At 47.5% G+C, this 16940-nt stretch overlaps 1 protein-coding gene across 5 annotated transcripts in view; it reads right to left on the reverse strand.

Annotated features, from left to right (window-relative positions):
- Positions 1-16940, reverse strand: part of SPEN (spen family transcriptional repressor) — a 65283-nt gene that overhangs the window by 14002 nt on the left and 34341 nt on the right. For 2 of the 5 annotated variants that reach the window (XM_027905391.1, XM_027905387.1), the window contains exons 4-10: positions 9159-9319; positions 7810-8010; positions 6914-7065; positions 4565-4690; positions 3755-3868; positions 2451-2564; positions 829-929 (exon numbers count right to left, since the gene is read on the reverse strand). In XM_027905391.1, coding sequence (XP_027761192.1) covers positions 829-929; positions 2451-2564; positions 3755-3868; positions 4565-4690; positions 6914-7065; positions 7810-8010; positions 9159-9319 — 969 coding nt within the window. The remainder of the gene's footprint in view (positions 1-828; positions 930-2450; positions 2565-3754; positions 3869-4564; positions 4691-6913; positions 7066-7809; positions 8011-9158; positions 9320-16940) is intronic. The other 3 variants (XM_027905390.1, XM_027905389.1, XM_027905388.1) reach the window with 2 other exon arrangements.

Consider the following 16940-nt stretch of genomic DNA (forward strand, 5'->3'; position numbering starts at 1 on the left):
ATTTTTCCAGCTCTCAGGTACAACCAGGGTCACGCTGGGCTGACTCCTGGGCAAAGCAGAGCCCTGACAATGAAGGCAACAAAACAGGGGTGTTTTTTTAGTCAGTGGAGGATAAAAGCTTAAAATGTGGAGTGTTTCTGTGCAGGGGTAAGATGAGCAGGATGTGCACTCTGGTTCCAGCTGCTGCCAAGGGGCAGCAGCACAGGACACACCTTTCAGGTCAAAAAACCAACCAGAAATGCAGCGTCGCTCCTATTTTCTTCTTTTCTCAAGTTAACAAATTAATCTGCTGAAAAGGGGGAGGTGGAGGATCTGATTGTCCTCTGTGCTCAAGGGCTGAGCAGCAGGAGTTTATCAGACTATATTTACACCCACCAACACACACGTTGCTCTGGTGCAGATAAGCTGCTCTCTGCATTCCTCAGACGTGATGAACGACTCCCAGCTGTGTCCTGGTGACCCACCACAGAAACCGGACACTAAAATATGGATCACACAGACAGCTGAAACCTCCACCTCAGGAGGAATTCCAGTAACCAGCTACACTCGGATGTGTGAGATCCTGCCTGCCTTAATCTTGCCCAGTTTAGGCCCGACTTAAATTACTTTTTAAAAAAACAGTGAAAAGGTAAAAAAAACATCTAAAAAATGCTGAACTGCTGTTTGGAAAACTTAAAAAAATAAGGTTAAAGGAAAAAAAACGAGTGCTTGTTTAAGAATCATGGCCTGAAGAAGTGAAAAGATGTTTGATGATGATGACTGTAAGAAGATTGTGTAAGATGATGCTGGAAAAAAAAAAAGAAAATTAATACAGATATTGATACATGCCTCCTTTCTGCCAGCATCTCATAGAAGTCTCTGATATCTTGACCCGTTTTCTCCATGGAATGATAAAATGCCAACTGGCTCTCCCGATTTGCAAAGTCCACCTGAAAAATAAAGGGGAAACCACGTTCAGCCACAGGAACATCCCGTTCTGCCAACACTTCCCTGCCTGTTGCAGGCTGAGGGGGGGGAGCAGAACTGAAAATGGGGGTAATGTTTAATAAAAAAGTCAAAGACTTCTCAGTTCTGGCCCTGCACATCCCCAGGAATAAAGATCTCTCTCAACTCAGTGGATTTGGGTAACCACCTCCTCACTCTGCTGTTGTGGCTTCTGCTCAGCAAAGCAGCAGGAAAAATACACATTATTATCGTGGTATTGATGTTTTTAATGCCAGGACAGTTCCAAAGTCCCTTTTATCTCCAGGCACTGCTACAGCAGGACGGGATTATGAATCTATTCCAGACTCCACAGTGTTTTTCCAGGGTTATAGAGCAGGGAACGGAGCAAGTCTCCTGAACTGCAGCTCCCTGTTCCAGCCACTCCAAGAACTGCTGGCTTATAACCAAGGATGACAATATTAAGAAGTAAATGGGATAGGTAATGCAAAAAATGAAGGATTAGAATGGATTTAGCTATGTGTTTGTCCCATACTGCAATGTTTTTAACATTCCAGCTCCTGTTATTTTTTAAACCAGCCCAGCAGTGCAGCCCAGACACTTTGAGGGTGTTGCTTATTCCAAAGTCTTTAAGCAGCAAGACCCACACAAGGGAGGAAACTTTTAACTGACCACACGTTTTCCTGCACCTAAAGGTGAGTGATATCCAACCCCCAGGCTCAGGAACTCAAGGATATCCAACTCCCAACCCCGGGTGAGGTGTGGATTTAATAAATGAGTTCATGTGTGACATCAGTGGCACTCTTTAGCAGAGGAGAAAGGAGGAGGAGGAAGGTAACTAAGAGGGTTGGCTGACACCTCCCATCCCCAGTTAGTGGCACTGATGGGACAGTCGGAACAGGTATCACCATGTTCACCCAAATCCAAGATATCCCTGTAAATGTCAACTGTTGCTCCAGGAAAAAAGTATTTTCTGACCATTTTTTTCAAGTGGTGTTCTCAGTTGTTTTTAAAAATCTGTTGCAAGGAAGGACCAGATGATTTTCGAGGTCCCTTCCAACCCAAACCACGCCATGACTGCACGTTTGGGTTGCTGTACCCACAACCACAGCCAGGTCCAGAGCCTGGAGATCAGCATGGAGCTGTGTTATCCTGGAGGAACTCACCCCCACAGATTCCCCTTTCTCAACACAAAAACAGCCAGAAGAGGTTGCCTTGGATTGGGGTAAACGAGGCAGGGACACAGACACCAACACTCAGGAGCTCAGAGAGACAAGTTCAGCGAAACAAACGGCAGAATACTGGAAAAGGCTCTCTAAGTGACACTTCAAGGTTCCCTGACATCTTGATAAGCTGAGGATAAAATACAATTTAGGTTTTTGGTATCTGGGACCCGCTAAGAATTCCTCGAGTCTGCAATGCCAGTGTTTAAGGTGGGGGAGGCCTAAATGCAATTTTTTTTTTTTTTTTGCCTCTTTTGCTTTGCTTTGGAGGTCATTTCTGCACACCTTAATTTTATTCCCACCGATTTTCCTCCCCTTGGTCTCTTTTACAGCTGCTTGTGCATATTCAATCTCATTGTAGAGAACCAGGGCCATGCCTTTTAAGCGGTCAAACACCACCTGTAAAAAACAAAAAAACAAAACAAAAACCAAATAAGAGCCTCATCCACAGGACTTAATGTTCAGTCCCAACAAAATCCTAAGTCATGAGGATACCAGGAAAGAAATAATTTTTAGCAAGGTGAATTTCCAGGCTTTTCTGATGAGGCATATTGGAATGAAGAGACAATCGAAGGACACGGGACTGCTTTGAATTGTGGATATTGTGGCTTGAGGTATATTATGCCTTTATTTTGTTTTTCTGTGTTTTACTTTTAATGCTTTTTCTTTAGTGAATGAGTTTTGTAGTTTCTCTTTGGGTGTCTTCAGATTTTTTTGGAAAAATTCTCCATGTGTTTTAGGGGGGAAAAAAGGTAAAGGGAACATTTAATCCCAAAGTGGAACCGGCTTTTTCATCAGTCTGCAGTACCACTTGCCACTTCCTAAACACCCAATTTCCAAATATTCCCTTCCTTTGGCAGCATAAATTTATGATTCAAGCGACAACAGCTACAATAAAGAGAGTCAAAGCTGCAACACAAACCCACAAAAACCCTTTGGGGAGGCAAGACCTTGATCTTGAGAAGATTCACACACGCTGCTTAATTTTAAGCACATCCGTGTCCAATAAAAACACACGGGACAACTCCCAGGCTCAAGTTTAAGCACGTGATAAATCACTTGCGCTGTCCCCAGCGGGGCATGCGTCGCACCACTGCTGACTTTCCTTCTTCTTTTATGTGCTCTTTCCAACATGACTGTCCTGACTGCTTTTAAAAAGTCATTCTCTTTGGTCTGATGAATTGCTTTTAAAAAGCAATTTTTCCGGTCTGTTGAACTGCTTTTAAAAACTCGTTTTTTCGGTTTGATGAAAAAAAATATAGTTATGTCTAATTATGTAATTGGCAAATACGAGCAACTACATAATTAGACTGCTGTTCCAACTAACATTTAAGGAATTTTGTTGGGGAGAGACCGTACTGCACAAGAGCGACGAATGGTTTCCAATACTCCCTATCTCGGCTCTAAGTACTTATTCCTGGCTGCTCTCAAACCCCAGAAGCGACTGCTCCACGTCAGCCAAATTCCACCCCAGAGGGAATTTTGCTTCCTTAGCTAGAAAGCCCTGGACAGTGGGGGCTGAAAGGACAGGATGGGAAGAAAGGCAGACAGTAACAAGTGCAGAGCACAGGGCAGAGCCTGGCACGTACCTTCACCACGGGCCCGTACCGGCAGAAGTGTCGGGTCAGGTACTGATCCGTGACGTTGGTGGAGAGCCCGTCCAACCACACGCAGTTCGTAGGCATGCTCTTCCCAAAGCCCAGCTGGACACAAGAGGGTAAAACTCCCATCAGTACAAGGGTTAAACTCCCCGAGCAGAGCCTGCCCTAATTAAGGAGCTATTTGGGGAAAGCTGCTGTTTGTGTGGATTTTCTAAAATTAGCGTCTCGCGCAGGTGCGAGACAAAAATCAAAGAGCAATTAATGAAAATAATTCTGCATGTTTAAACAAACGCAGTGTTTGACAACATTTGGTTCTTGGAGGGTTTGAATGTCTGGGAAGTGACAGGTTGACAGCTCTGGGGCCCCGCAGCCTGCGTGTGTCGCGGGGAGCGGGGCGGGCTCCCAGGGAGTGTCAGTCCCTGCATGCTCCATCCCGGGGGCTCCGTGCTGAGAACGACACTGATTGAGCCCCATTAGGGGGTGGCTGGAAGAGTCACGCTCTGCTCTGATCTCACATTAAAGACCACGCCACTTCCACCACCTCTCGTGCCGCAGAGCGCGGCCGTGACGGGGAGGAACAAGGGTACAGTCCACGGGAGGATTTCCCTTCCGTGACGGGGAGGAACAAGGGCACAGTCCACGGGAGGATTTCCCTTCCGTGAAGGGGAGGAACAAGGGCACAGTCCACGGGAGGATTTCCCTTCTGTGACGGGGAGGAACAAGGGCACAGTCCACGGGAGGATTTCCCTTCCGTGACGGGGAGGAACAAGGGCACAGTCCACGGGAGGATTTCTTTACCTTGAGCCGGTTATTTCCAAGATACTCCCCATCCATCTTCTTAATGGCTTTGCACACACTGGCAATGTCACAGTACTGCAGGAAGGCGTACTGAGGGACCCCGTTCACCTTCTTAATGTCGATGTCCTGGGGACAAACACAAAACACAGTAACCCCCAGTCAGCACTGTCAATCCCATCCCAGAGGGCTTTTTTTTTTTGGAGAGACATGTGGCACGGAAAGCTCTTTTAATTAATACTTTCTTCAGACAGAGGATTTAAACAATAGTAGACAGTTAGAACTTCACTGTTCTGCTGCATCTCAAAACTAAATCCTTACTGAGGCAGGGAAAGCTCTTCATCAGGCAGATTTAAAATCCAAGCCCACAGAACTAAGCCTGACCTGATGAACAAACAGCAGCTTTAGCCTGTTAATTCTGCATCAAGAAGAGGCAATTCAGGATCAAAGAAATACAGATTAATTTTCGCTCGCAAAGGCTCAAGAGAAAACAACCTGCTCCAATCCTCATCTCTGAGCCAAGCAGGGCTTTTCCAAATAAACACGATCCAGCCTGTTCCTAGAAACACAAAGCGATGCTGGACTCATCCTCTGAACTACGCTGGTTCATGGCAAAGGCAAAGAAGATCCTCAGCTTCCATCCCTGCTGCTGTGTGATCCCAATCCACCCTGGGCCCATCCACCAGTGCAGCCAGAGGCTCCCACAGCCCAGTAAAAGCTGATTCTCCTTGATTTAAAAAAACCCCAGCAAGCCTGAAGCTGACATTTGGTTAATAAACAAGCTCAGCACTAGCACTGGAAATGTACCCAAAGCCTCTGAACAAACTCATGGTATCATGGTTCATTCTGAGGTGAAAAAAGGAGGTGGAGGGTTTGGCTTTATTTGCTGGAATAGCAGGAGCTGCCTTTGTGAGCTGCACACAGATCTGAGCACAAATGTTCCAGCATCCAGGACAGCCTAATTTCATGGCTAATAAATTTAGGGACAAGGTAGCAGTTTGATATGGTCTCACCCAAGAGCTCTTTATCTGAGAAAACAGAACTAAACAGGGAGATTTACAAAACTATTAAATTCCTACAGCCCTGGCCTAATGATTTAAGTGGAATACTAATAGGAAGCTACACTTCCAAGTGTCTGAAGTAGCACAACTGCAACCACGGCAAATTACACCTGACCGCTTACCCTGGGCAAGCAATTCCTTCTGACAGGCAAATAAAATACCATTATTGTGTTCATTACCCCTCCAAAAGGTTATAAAGCTGGTCCCTTCTGCACCTGAGCTTCCAAGCTTTCCTGGAAGCTGCAAGGCAGTGCTGCTGCCCAATTCTGAGCCATTAATAATGCTGACAGGGCAGCAGCACGGCACACAAAAGCCAATTTACACTACCACTGATAAGCATCTTTATCAGGAGAGCTCTGCTGCCGTTGCACTGGAAAAGGGTTTAAGCCACAGACACGGCAGGAATTCATAAATCAGCACTGATGTCAAGGATACAGTGCAGGCTGGATGCACAAGGGCTGCCAGACATCATAACAGAAGGGGTTTATATCTGTCCACATTGTTTATGGAAGCACAATTCCCCTTCTTTTGTGGGGAGGGGAGCAGGATTGGGGTTCCTGGTGTGTGTGACTGATCCCTCAGTGGTTACAACAACCCTTCAGAGCAGAGAGAATGAGGCACAGCACATTCACAAGCAGCTACGGCTTCCAGGGAGAACATGAACTATCACTGCTGAAGCCCAAATTCAACAGGAATCATAGAAAGAACCCCAGCATGGTTTGGGTGGGAAGGGACCTTAAAGCCCATCCCATTGCACCCCCTGCCATGGGCAGGGACACCTTCCACCAGCCCAGGTTGCCCCAAGCCCCGTCCAACCTGACCTTGGACACTCCCAGGGATCCAGGGGCAGCCACAGCTTCTCTGGGCACCCTGTGCCAGGGCCTGCCCACCCTCACAGCCAAGAATTCCTTCCCAGTATCCCATCTATCCCTGCCCTCTGGCAGTGGGAAGCCATTCCCCTTGTCCTGCCACTCCAAATTTCACGAGGGCAGGATGTGAAGGCTGCCTTGGGGAGTGTGGAGGGTGGAATGAGCGGGATGGAGCAGTGCCTTGACCGGTGCTGCTCGACCCAGCCTGTGTCGCTTTACTGCTACGATACCCCTCAATAAACCTGTGCTGAACTCTGAATGCAAAGAAAAGCTCTCAGGTACGTTCAAGCAGAAAGAATGACTCAGATTATTACAGGAAGACTGAATAACCTTTGACACCATGACTACCACCTTTCTTAGCACCTCATGGGTCTGTGCAGGACAAGGGGCAGTGCCACCCCACCCAGGCACAATCCACATACCACTATTCCCCCGAAGCGCTGGAAGATGTTGCGAAGGTCGTGGTAGGTGGTTGTTTTCTCCAGGTTGCCAATGAACAGAGTTCTCGTTGCTTTTGGGTGAAACTCATCTATCCTTTCATCCAAAGGACGAAACTCATTCTCGCTTTCTGTTTCTACAATAAAAGAGAGCAAGACATTGGTAATGCCTGGAGATGCTTTTCATGTGGGTTCGGTTCATCTCGGTTTGCTCAAGTCTCCTTTCTCATCTGAATGAGAGTAACCACTGTCTTGGACAAAAACACCCAGGATTTCACTTCTGACTTGTGTGATTTCAAATCTCTATATTCCCCCTGAAAGGGAGCTTCATCCTCCAACTGCTCCTCTGGAAATTTACTCTTTTAACATGCTTTATGGCATGATTTCCAGTAAGGCTTCAGTGTGGGGAACAGCACGCGGCAGGAGTTTGTTTTCATGAATCAATTTTTAAAGAAGTCATTCAAGTGCAGACTGAGAACTTCACCACGTGTTCAGGGCTGCAGCTCTCCCTGGTCAGTCACATGGGCTGTGCTGCCATCGTTGGCTGTTTCCATTAAAAGCAGACACAACGAGGCTGTCAGGACTCAGTGCTGTGCTTACACCACCCACTGGCTTCTGCTCCCCCAGGACGTGGTGGGGAGATCGCTCCTTCCAGCAGATCCCAGTGTCTGGGAGCATGGCAGGTTTCCTCCTCTGAGGTTCAGGACTGGAACTCTCTCCCTAAGAGCATCTGAATTTAACAATCAGAACTTTCACTCTGGATTTATTCTGGTGTATTTCCCACTTTCTCTAAAATGTGTCTCCTGTTCCTACGCTGTCTCCTCCCAACAGAACGTGCCCAGAGCGGTCCCACATCCCACGGGAGAAGGGCATGGGCTTACCTGGTCCTATCCAGGCCGTGACTTCAATCTGCATGCCAAAGAAAAGCTTTCCTTTGGAGGCATTTAGTGCTTTCTCCTGGTCCTCCTGCTGTCGGAAGAACACCAGGCCATACCGCTCCTCGGACGCGCCGTGGATCTGCACCGACGTCACCTTCCCATACTTCTTGAATTCGTGGAAAAGTCCATCTTTAAGGCTTGTATCTGAATCAGCAAAGAGACATTAGTACTCCAATCTTTACCAGCTTAATAGCACCGTAACAGACATGAAGACTATGACTGCCCTTCTGAAATGTGACCTCACCCCGTTTACCTTGGTGCTCACACTCTTTTAATTTGGGGGGGTTCATTTTGCCAATGTCACAAGTTTCTGCCTAATCTTCTGCTTTGCCTGGATTTTTAAACCCAGTACACACACAAGGCTTTACACCACTGAAGCTGGTGGTGGATGGTTATTGTTCCTCAGAGACACCCAGATGCAGGTGAAGAGGTTATAAATAAACAGGGATACTCCATCAATAATCCCGCAGGGATATCGAGTCCAGCAGGTTTCCAAAGCTGGGATCAGGCATCTGGAATGGAGACTGGAGTCACACAGCATTCAGTTCAGTCAGTTCAGAAACATAACCAGGCAGAGCCATCAGATTTTGCAGAATATGACTCGGGCCCACACAATCTGGGATCTGTGGGATAATGACCTCGTGTCCTTCTAAGGAACAGGACAGGAATAAAACCTATAGGAAGAATATCACCATGTGAGGTATGCTGCTCCCAAGGTTAACAAGTATTTTAATTCAGCCAGTGCTTTTGCATCCATGAATCCTCTTACAACTGTTTCACAACTGATCCCAGGCTGGTTTTTCCTGTGGTATCTCTCCTGTTCTCAGCATTATTTTCCAGCATTATTTTCCAGGCAATATCCAATGCCTTTATAAATATGCTCAGGGGTGTTTAAAAGCATCTAAACTTTAACAGAAACCCTTGAAGTTTTTTGATTAAAAAAGAAATTAAAACAGAGTGAGAATAACCAATCCAAGTTTTAAATGAAAAAATGGAGATGCTTCTTTTTTTTTTTTTCCCCAGGGAACCCCCACTGCTGTTTGAAAGCACCGGCTCCAGGAGCTGGGAATGCCCAAGTGCCCAAGACTCGGAGCTGGGACCAGCAGGACTCCTCACAGATGGTCACTAATTAAGCAATTTTCCCACTGTCACACAAGAACCGAGGCAGCAGCAGCGGGAGGAGAATCCCGTCCCGGCAGGCACCACGTGGCTGCCGTGTCACGACAGGTCACTCGGCTCACTGCGGGTTGTTCAGCCAGTCCTCCTCTCCCCTCTCCCCCGAGTGCACGTACCTGTTGAGCGCACTGGAAGATTTTGAACCTTGATCCCAAAACTTTTGCGGGGCTCATCCTTCTCCAGCGACGGCAGCAGCTGGGAGGCGGGCGCGGGGACGGCCGTGGACTGCACCGACCGCGCCGGGGACTCGTCGCTGGAGCTGCTGCTGGAGTCACTGCTGGGAAGGGCACGGAGGGAACCACACGTGAGTCCAACCGAGGGGCAAAGCGACCGAGGAAACTGGGATTTGATTTACAACGCGAAACAGCAGAGCTTCTGCTCGGCTACAACCTCCCTCCTGTGCCCGACTCCTGCACCACGGCCTGGTTTTCCGCAGGAATTTAGAGTCTTTCTACAAATATTCTCCTCCAGAGCCCTGAGAGGAGACAGGCAGGGAAGCAGGATATGGGTAAAATGTGAGTGAGATCCTGTTACGAGCCATGACAACGGTGGAGATTTAATGAAGGGTAACACGATGTCGGACCAGCTCGGGAGCTGGGTGGGAAGTGGAGAAATACAGAGAAGAGGCACAGGGCTGATGGAGCCTCAAAATCCATCCCAGAGCTCTGATGGACAGAAAAGAAATATTACTGTGCTTATGATTGTGCTCTCAGGCATCTTTCCCTAACGGACCTGTATTCTGAAAAAACCTCATTTGTGAAAATTGTGGTGAGTTTTTTGGTCAGCTGCTCAGGAATGGCCTGGGTAGGTGTGGACGTTCATGTCCCATGGCAGAGCTTGGAATGAGATGATCTTTAAGGTCCCCTCCAACCCAACCCACTCTGGGCTTCTCTATGAACCAGCAAATACCGTTCCCAGGTTCGGCCTCAACCTCCAACTTCGGGGGATGAAGAATCCACCCCGAGAAGCCTTTTCTGAACAACAATTACCAGAGAGGGGGATTTGCACGGCGGATCCCAGAGGGAGCCGATCCAAGGCGCGGCCTCGTGCCGGCACGGAGCGCTGGACGCTTGGAGGAGAGGCCCAAACACAGGGAATGATGTTATTAAACCTGCCCAGTGGGGACACGTCATCCTGCTTCAGTGGCTCATTCCTTCCCCGAGGCACGAGGGCTCAGAGCTGCACTAAAAATACTCGTGTGTGACATAACCCCGGAGGACTCTCCTTCTCCATCGCATGGGCAGCCTTCGCAAAAATCCGGCTGGAATTCCAGCTCCCAGGCTGGAAGGGGGGTGGGGGGAGATGTGCCACGTACTAAAATAACCCTGTCAGTCTGGAAATTTTGCTGCTTGATTGAATTTTTATGTTCCTCTCCACAGCATATTAGAAAAATGATACGCAGGTTTATCTTTTTCTTATCCTAAATATTTCATAGGCTTCTTACAAACCTTCTTGCCATTAAACCACTTAACTTTTCCATTTCTTTTCTCAGGGAAGCCATTTGAGGCTTCTAAGCATTTCCATGATTTGATTTTGTGAGCTCCTGTATTCAAAGAAACCTGCTTTTCTTCCTGAACCTCTTGGTGCAATGAGCACTGTGGCATGTTCCCAAAGCCCCTGGGCTCTGTCCCCAATATATCTGGAGGCACAGAAGGGAAATCTCTGTCCCAGAATACCCACTAAAAATCCAGTGGGGATATAAAAACACACCAGACCAAAATAAAACACAACAAAAAAGGGCCAAAATGCAGATGTAATAATAAACATGAGAAACTCTCCTGCCGGTCTCGCCCTCATTACAACCCACCCAGTCACTTCTCACACTGGTGCCTTTCCCACACTCTCCTCCTCCTGGAGGAGGAAGTTCAGTGTTGCTTTGGGAGAGGAGAGAAAATAAAGCCATGCCAGGAATGGAGTGAAAAGCTGAGCCCTTCACCCACCCTGCAGCACCCAACCCCTCATTTCCTAGATAATAAATAGCATTTCCCTTCCCACCCCCCCTTGTGTTTCCCAGCAATGAATCTCCTGCCACCAAGTTGCCCCTTCACAGCCTCATTTTTCTGCTCAGTTTGTGACCTGCCTTTATTGCTGCCTCACCTGTTCACCCTCCTTTTGTGCCCTCTTATTAATGAATTATTTAATCACTAAAAGTGAAGTGTGCAGCAATTCCCTCACCTTCATCCCACTCTCTCTGCCTCCACCTTTCTGCTAAAGCACCTCAAATCCTCACTAAATTCAAGCTCTTCTCTCCAGCATTTTGGAAGGGGAGGACAAACCCAACCCCCCGTGAACAGGCCCCCCAATAATCTCAAGGGGTGACATCAGCCACCGCCTGCTGCTGGGAAATAAACTGGCAAAGAACAGAGAAACTGCTTTGAACACACAAACCCAGGGCAGGGAACGTGTGTGGGGAGAAGCTGAAAATAATTCCCAAGCTGGCAGCAGCTCCACGTGGTTCACCAGCCCCTGGGGGAGGCTAAAATAAGGATTTCAGGGCTGTGGAAGCCTCTGCCCCGTGTGCATTTTTACTTTCCCTTCTCACACCTTGATGCTCAATATCACAACCAACTCCTGAAGCCTTTAAAATATTCCACTGTGCTGAGATTGTACCTCTCAAGCAAGAGGCAGCACTGAATTTCTATTTTAACAGTGCTTTACAAGGGGAAAAAGCTCTTTTCAGGTTTTTTTCTTTATGAGGATGTTTAAAATATGGGACACACTCTTAAAATCACAGCATTCCACTGGGGAAAAAAAAATATTACCTTGGGTAACACCCTAAGACATCCAAGTGATGAAGCAGGAGGGTAACAGGGTGATAAATTCTGCAAAGGAGTCTGAATTCCACCCAACTTTGGGAAACCAGGATTATGTTGAAAATTCCCCCTTCCCCAGGAAGTTTTAGGGATTCACATCTCTAAGCAAAGCAAGACTCTTTGAGACATTCCAGGAAAGAAAAAGTCATTATTTCCTGACTATTTTTAGAAAGGGAAAAAAACAAAAAAAAAAGGCTGCAAGAACAATCCCCCCTTTCTTCAGGGAAACCCCCATCACTTTTCCAATTGAAGAAACATGGATATAATAATTCAAAAGTAAGTCAAAGGTTTGATGTTCTGTGAATGGGAGGATGATGGAAGAGTTAATTATAGCTGCCGTGTCACCCAGTTCTAGCTCACAGCACAATCAAAATAAAGCATCTGACAGGGAATTATGTGGAGTCTCGAGCAGCAAAACACAACCCTTTTTCAGCTTTAAAAATATACAGAACCAAAGCCTGAAAGCTGCTCAAGGACATGTTCCCAGAATATTAAAACGAGAATATGGCTTTGCTTTTCCCTGGGAGTCATTCTGAAAACAGCTGCCCGTTGCCAGTGAAAAATAAGTTATTAAAAATTCTTCTGGCAAAAGTCAGTCCATAAAGCTTTTCGAAGGAGCTAGGGATATTTGAATGTGGGAATGTAACAGGATAAACAAACAGCTCCATAATCTCCTCCCTGAAAGTATCTCAAGTACCAGTAAGTTCTGGGGCAGGGGAAAAATGGGGCAAACCCAGCTTTCTAATTTCACTTTGTGTTTCCGCTCCCAGCCCCAGACCGGGGGTGATTGCCTCCAGAGCGTGCTCTGGCACACGGCCTTTTCCCAACACGGGGAAACCTGCTCTTCCACATCCCTGGAAACTCAGTGGAGCAGAATGCCAGCACGACAAACTCATCTCCTGAGCTGTCACAACACACGCGGCGCTGAGAGGGAACCGGGAACCGGCTCCTCCAACAGCCCGGCCTGGGGCTCCCGGCGCCTGCTCCTGCTCTGCTCTTCTCCTGGGCACGTGGCACCATTTGGGAATCATTTCAGCATTTAACCAGGATTTCAGATGCTCTTTTGTCCAGCCCAGATACTCCTAAAACCACTTTCACTCCACGGCATCAAAGCAACTGAGAACAGAGATTTTTGGTTTGACTGTCGGCAAAATGGGATGGAAAAACGGAGCCATAAAGGAGCCTGATCCCACTTTAACAAGGACATGAAATCCTTCCCTTGCACATGTCCTTTACTATAGGTGCTCTTTACAAGGCCTTTTAAAATATTTATCTGCATTCTGCAATTGCCTGTGAGTATGTAGGGATGTGTGTGTTCTTACTGACACGAGTTATGTATCTGCTTTCCATCAATCAAGATAAAATCTGTTCATAACTCACAGTATTTATCTATGGATCTATTCTCTATTAACCAAGATTAAATCGATTCGTAATCCAGTCTAAATTTTATCCACATGGGTTGAGTCCCAAAGACTCACCACACACAAATCCAGCAATGGGGCTGAGATGCAAAATACACCTGGGTTCATGGGACCACGGAATATCCTGAGCTGGGAGGGACCCACAAGGATCACGGAGCCCAGCTCCTGCTCTCAGACCCCTGCAGCTGATTTAGCACCCGGAATTTTCCTTTTCTCAGTTCTAACCGTAAAAATGAGATTTCCAATCCTGATATCCCACAACCACTCCACGGAAATCTCTCATTTTTGAGCAATTACAGGTGGCAGGTCTCAGTAACGATGAAGTTACGCTGGGTTTGTGTCTGACAAATGAAAGCACCGAGCAGAGAACACAAAGCCAGCCTTCCCTTTGTTCCCACAAAAGGAGATGAAAGGGAGACTCCAAACCCGTCGATGGAACGGGAGACCCGCTGATTCCGTCAATGGCAGCGGCGCTGAATCAAGAGATCTCACAACCTGCCTGCACCCTTCTGCCACTTCCAAATGTGGGACAGTTGTCATTTCTGCCCATTGATTCGAGAGCCGTGAGTCAGCTGCAGGCTGGGGACTCCCCACGGGAAACAAAGGGGGAAGCAAAGTGGGAAACACGGCGGGAAACACAGCGGGAAACAGGACTGGAAACACGGCGGGAAACAGGACTGGAAACACGGCGGGAAACAGGACTGGAAACACGGCGGGAAACAGGACTGGAAACACGGCGGCCGTCGTGGAGGGCAAAGCAGAGAGAAGCACTGACACACTGCAGGGGCTGAGCTGCAACTGCAGCTTGAGAAACAGGTTAAAAAAGGCAAAACAAAACCAAACTGCTGTTGCCCAGAGAAGCTGTGGCTGCCCCAGCCCTGGGAGTGTCCGAGGCCAGGTTGGAGCACTCTGGGCTGGTGGAAGGTGTCCCTGCCCATGGCAGGGGTGGCACTGGATGGGCTTTAAGGTCCCTTCCAACCCAACCCATTCCATGATTAAAGTTAAAAACAAAGCCACCTAAAATTGGTTCAAACTCTTTGCATTTTTCACGCCAAAGATCAGCCGGGAAAGAAGTAAAAATTAAGATTTTAATTTTTTTTTTTAATAGTTGCCTTCAAAAACTCTTTCACCAGACCCGGTAAACAATCCAGGGTTGGGTTTTTTTTTTACAGAAATATGCAGTGATCGCTTTTTCCCCAGCCAAAATGAACTGAAATCAGGAACTCTGCCTGGCTCAGCTGGGATTCAACACCCTGTCGGAATAATCTCCGAGTGAAGATTATCTCCTAGAAAGATCTACTGAGGACAGGCTCCCATCCCCAGGTTATTCTCACGCCTCATGTCAGCAGCACATTCCCAAGTGGGGGCAGGAAATCCAAAGTCAGTTCCAAAGGGAAGCAACAGGAATCCTTGTTTTCTTCCTTGTCCCTCCCTTTGCAGATCCCAGTGAAATCACCGTGGATGATCTCTCTGCACAAAACACCACGTGCTGTACGATCAGCTCTAGCCAGAAGGCATAAATCCTCGGGATACTTCAGAGGTTTTTTGGGGAAAAAATGCCAATTAGGTTTTTTCCAACCTGAGAAAACACCACCAGAAAATCACTCCAATTTATTCTGAATGTACTAGTGATTTTTTTGGGAACAAAAAGTATTAAAAGTACCTGATTGTTGCCAGCCATGACCCAGAGAAATCTGATGGCGACTGCTTAAAACAAAAGCTTAAAAAATGCATCATATTCCATTCCAGCAATGGATGAAAGGATCTTTGCCTGTTAAACACTCTGACTTCTGGATGGAAAATGATATACTGAAATAATATATGCACAGGGTTATTACAGGCTGATATTTCTGATCTGCTGCTAAATATGACACGAACCTAAAAAGGTATTTAAGCAGCATTTCCCCCGTTCTCCGCAGTCGTGCAAGTCAAAAAGGCAGAGCAAATCACACGTTCCCAACAAAGAAGAGCAGTAACCCATTCCCACAGAACTCCAACACCACCAGCTGTTCTGCCACAGGAGAAAGGAGGAGATCCCGAGGAGAAATCACAGGATCCCAGAAGGGTTTGGGTTGGAAGGGACCTTAAAGCTCATCTCGTTCCAATCCCCTGCCACAGGCAGAAATAACCACGATGAAAATTCCAGAGGTCTGGGCACAGGGTGAGCAACTCCTTGTTGGAGCTGATTCCAGCGCTGACCTCACTGCCCACGTGAGCACAGGATGTGTCCCACACCAGGGTGTTCCCAAGGCAAAAAACACTTCTCACACCTGTGGAAATAAACAGCAGGGTTTTTTCCTGGTTCAGAGGAGTTGCTGAACCTGAAGTTGGAGATGTCAGAAAACCCAGCCCAGCCTCTGAGGTTGGTTTGTACGAGGAGATCAAGAGGTAACGAGTCAGCGTCGCGTTCTGCCGACTGCGGGTGAGCAGCGAAGGGGCTCAGCCCACGCACAAACCACACAGAGCCTCGTGTCACAACAAAGCTTTCCACTGGGAACGTGGACAGAAGAGCAGGGGTGGAGAAATGCAGTTGGGGAGCAGAGAGTTCAGGCTCAGGCGGTGTCATTGCCCCGTGCCCATCGCCCCGGTCCCTGCGGAGCAAAGCTCACCGGGATGTGACTCCAGGACATTCCTGGCCCCCGTCCAAGCCGCTGAGAACTTGCCACCCAAGAACTTTGGTTTGTGCCTGTCACACGCCCTGAAGTTTACTAAACAGTCCACTGAGGGGAGGGAAAACCAAACTCGCTGCATGGAAGCAGCAAACAGCCACAAAAAGTACACAACAGATAAACCCAGCACTTACTGCTCTGAGGAGAGATCATAAAATACTGCAGACTAATAGAACAAGGACATCCTCCTTCCCTTAACCCTTTCTGCCTTATAATGCCCAGAGAGGAGACTTCAGCAATCTCCTGCTGGGCTGGAATCCTAAATCCGAAGAAATGAAGTGAAATGATGTTTAAAGGCCAGGGGAAGGCAACGCAACTCGGTGTCCTTCAGCTGGTCAGCTAACAGAGCCTGTTTGCAGGGTTTATTTCAGTCTCTGACCAGTAAGTTTTTGAGGACACAGCCTCCAGGTACTATTTATCATGTATTTACCCCAAGGCAAACATCCCATTTCATCTCTGTGACAGGCCATACATTAATATATATAAATATATTTTCGTCAGTTATTTTGTCCTGATGTCTGACACCTGATCTTTGATGAAGGTTGGAATGAATCATGGAAAAGATGGAGATGTTGCTCAGAGGGCCAGACTGCCCCCACCCCAGAACCACCTTCCCCTGTAGCCACGTGCCCTCAGAATTTCCAGACAGCCTTGGGCTCCTTTTAATTCTTCCCTGCAACTAAATAATCCATTCTGATTGCTAAAAATATGTATGTTTGTATTAATCCCTGTCTGGCTGAGGAGACTGTGCCCAACCCACAGCTGGCATTGCCACCTTGCTCCTCGACCTACGTCCCTCTGTCCTCAGGCCTGAACTTTGTACGGCCAAGATTTAAAAACATTAACCTGGGGGAAAAAAAAAGTGTTGGTTACAAACACGTCAGACTATCTACGGAGCAAAGATCCAACTCAGCAACAGCAACAGCTCCTACCGCTGGGAAGGTGCCACTCAACGCCCTGCTCCCAGCGCTGGGTTTGGTGCTGAATTTGGGAGT

The sequence above is a fragment of the Empidonax traillii genome, unplaced genomic scaffold, assembly GCF_003031625.1.
Source record: "Empidonax traillii isolate 1590-97213 ecotype Southwest subspecies unplaced genomic scaffold, ASM303162v1 scaffold1149:size320058, whole genome shotgun sequence".
NCBI lineage: Eukaryota > Metazoa > Chordata > Aves > Passeriformes > Tyrannidae > Empidonax > Empidonax traillii.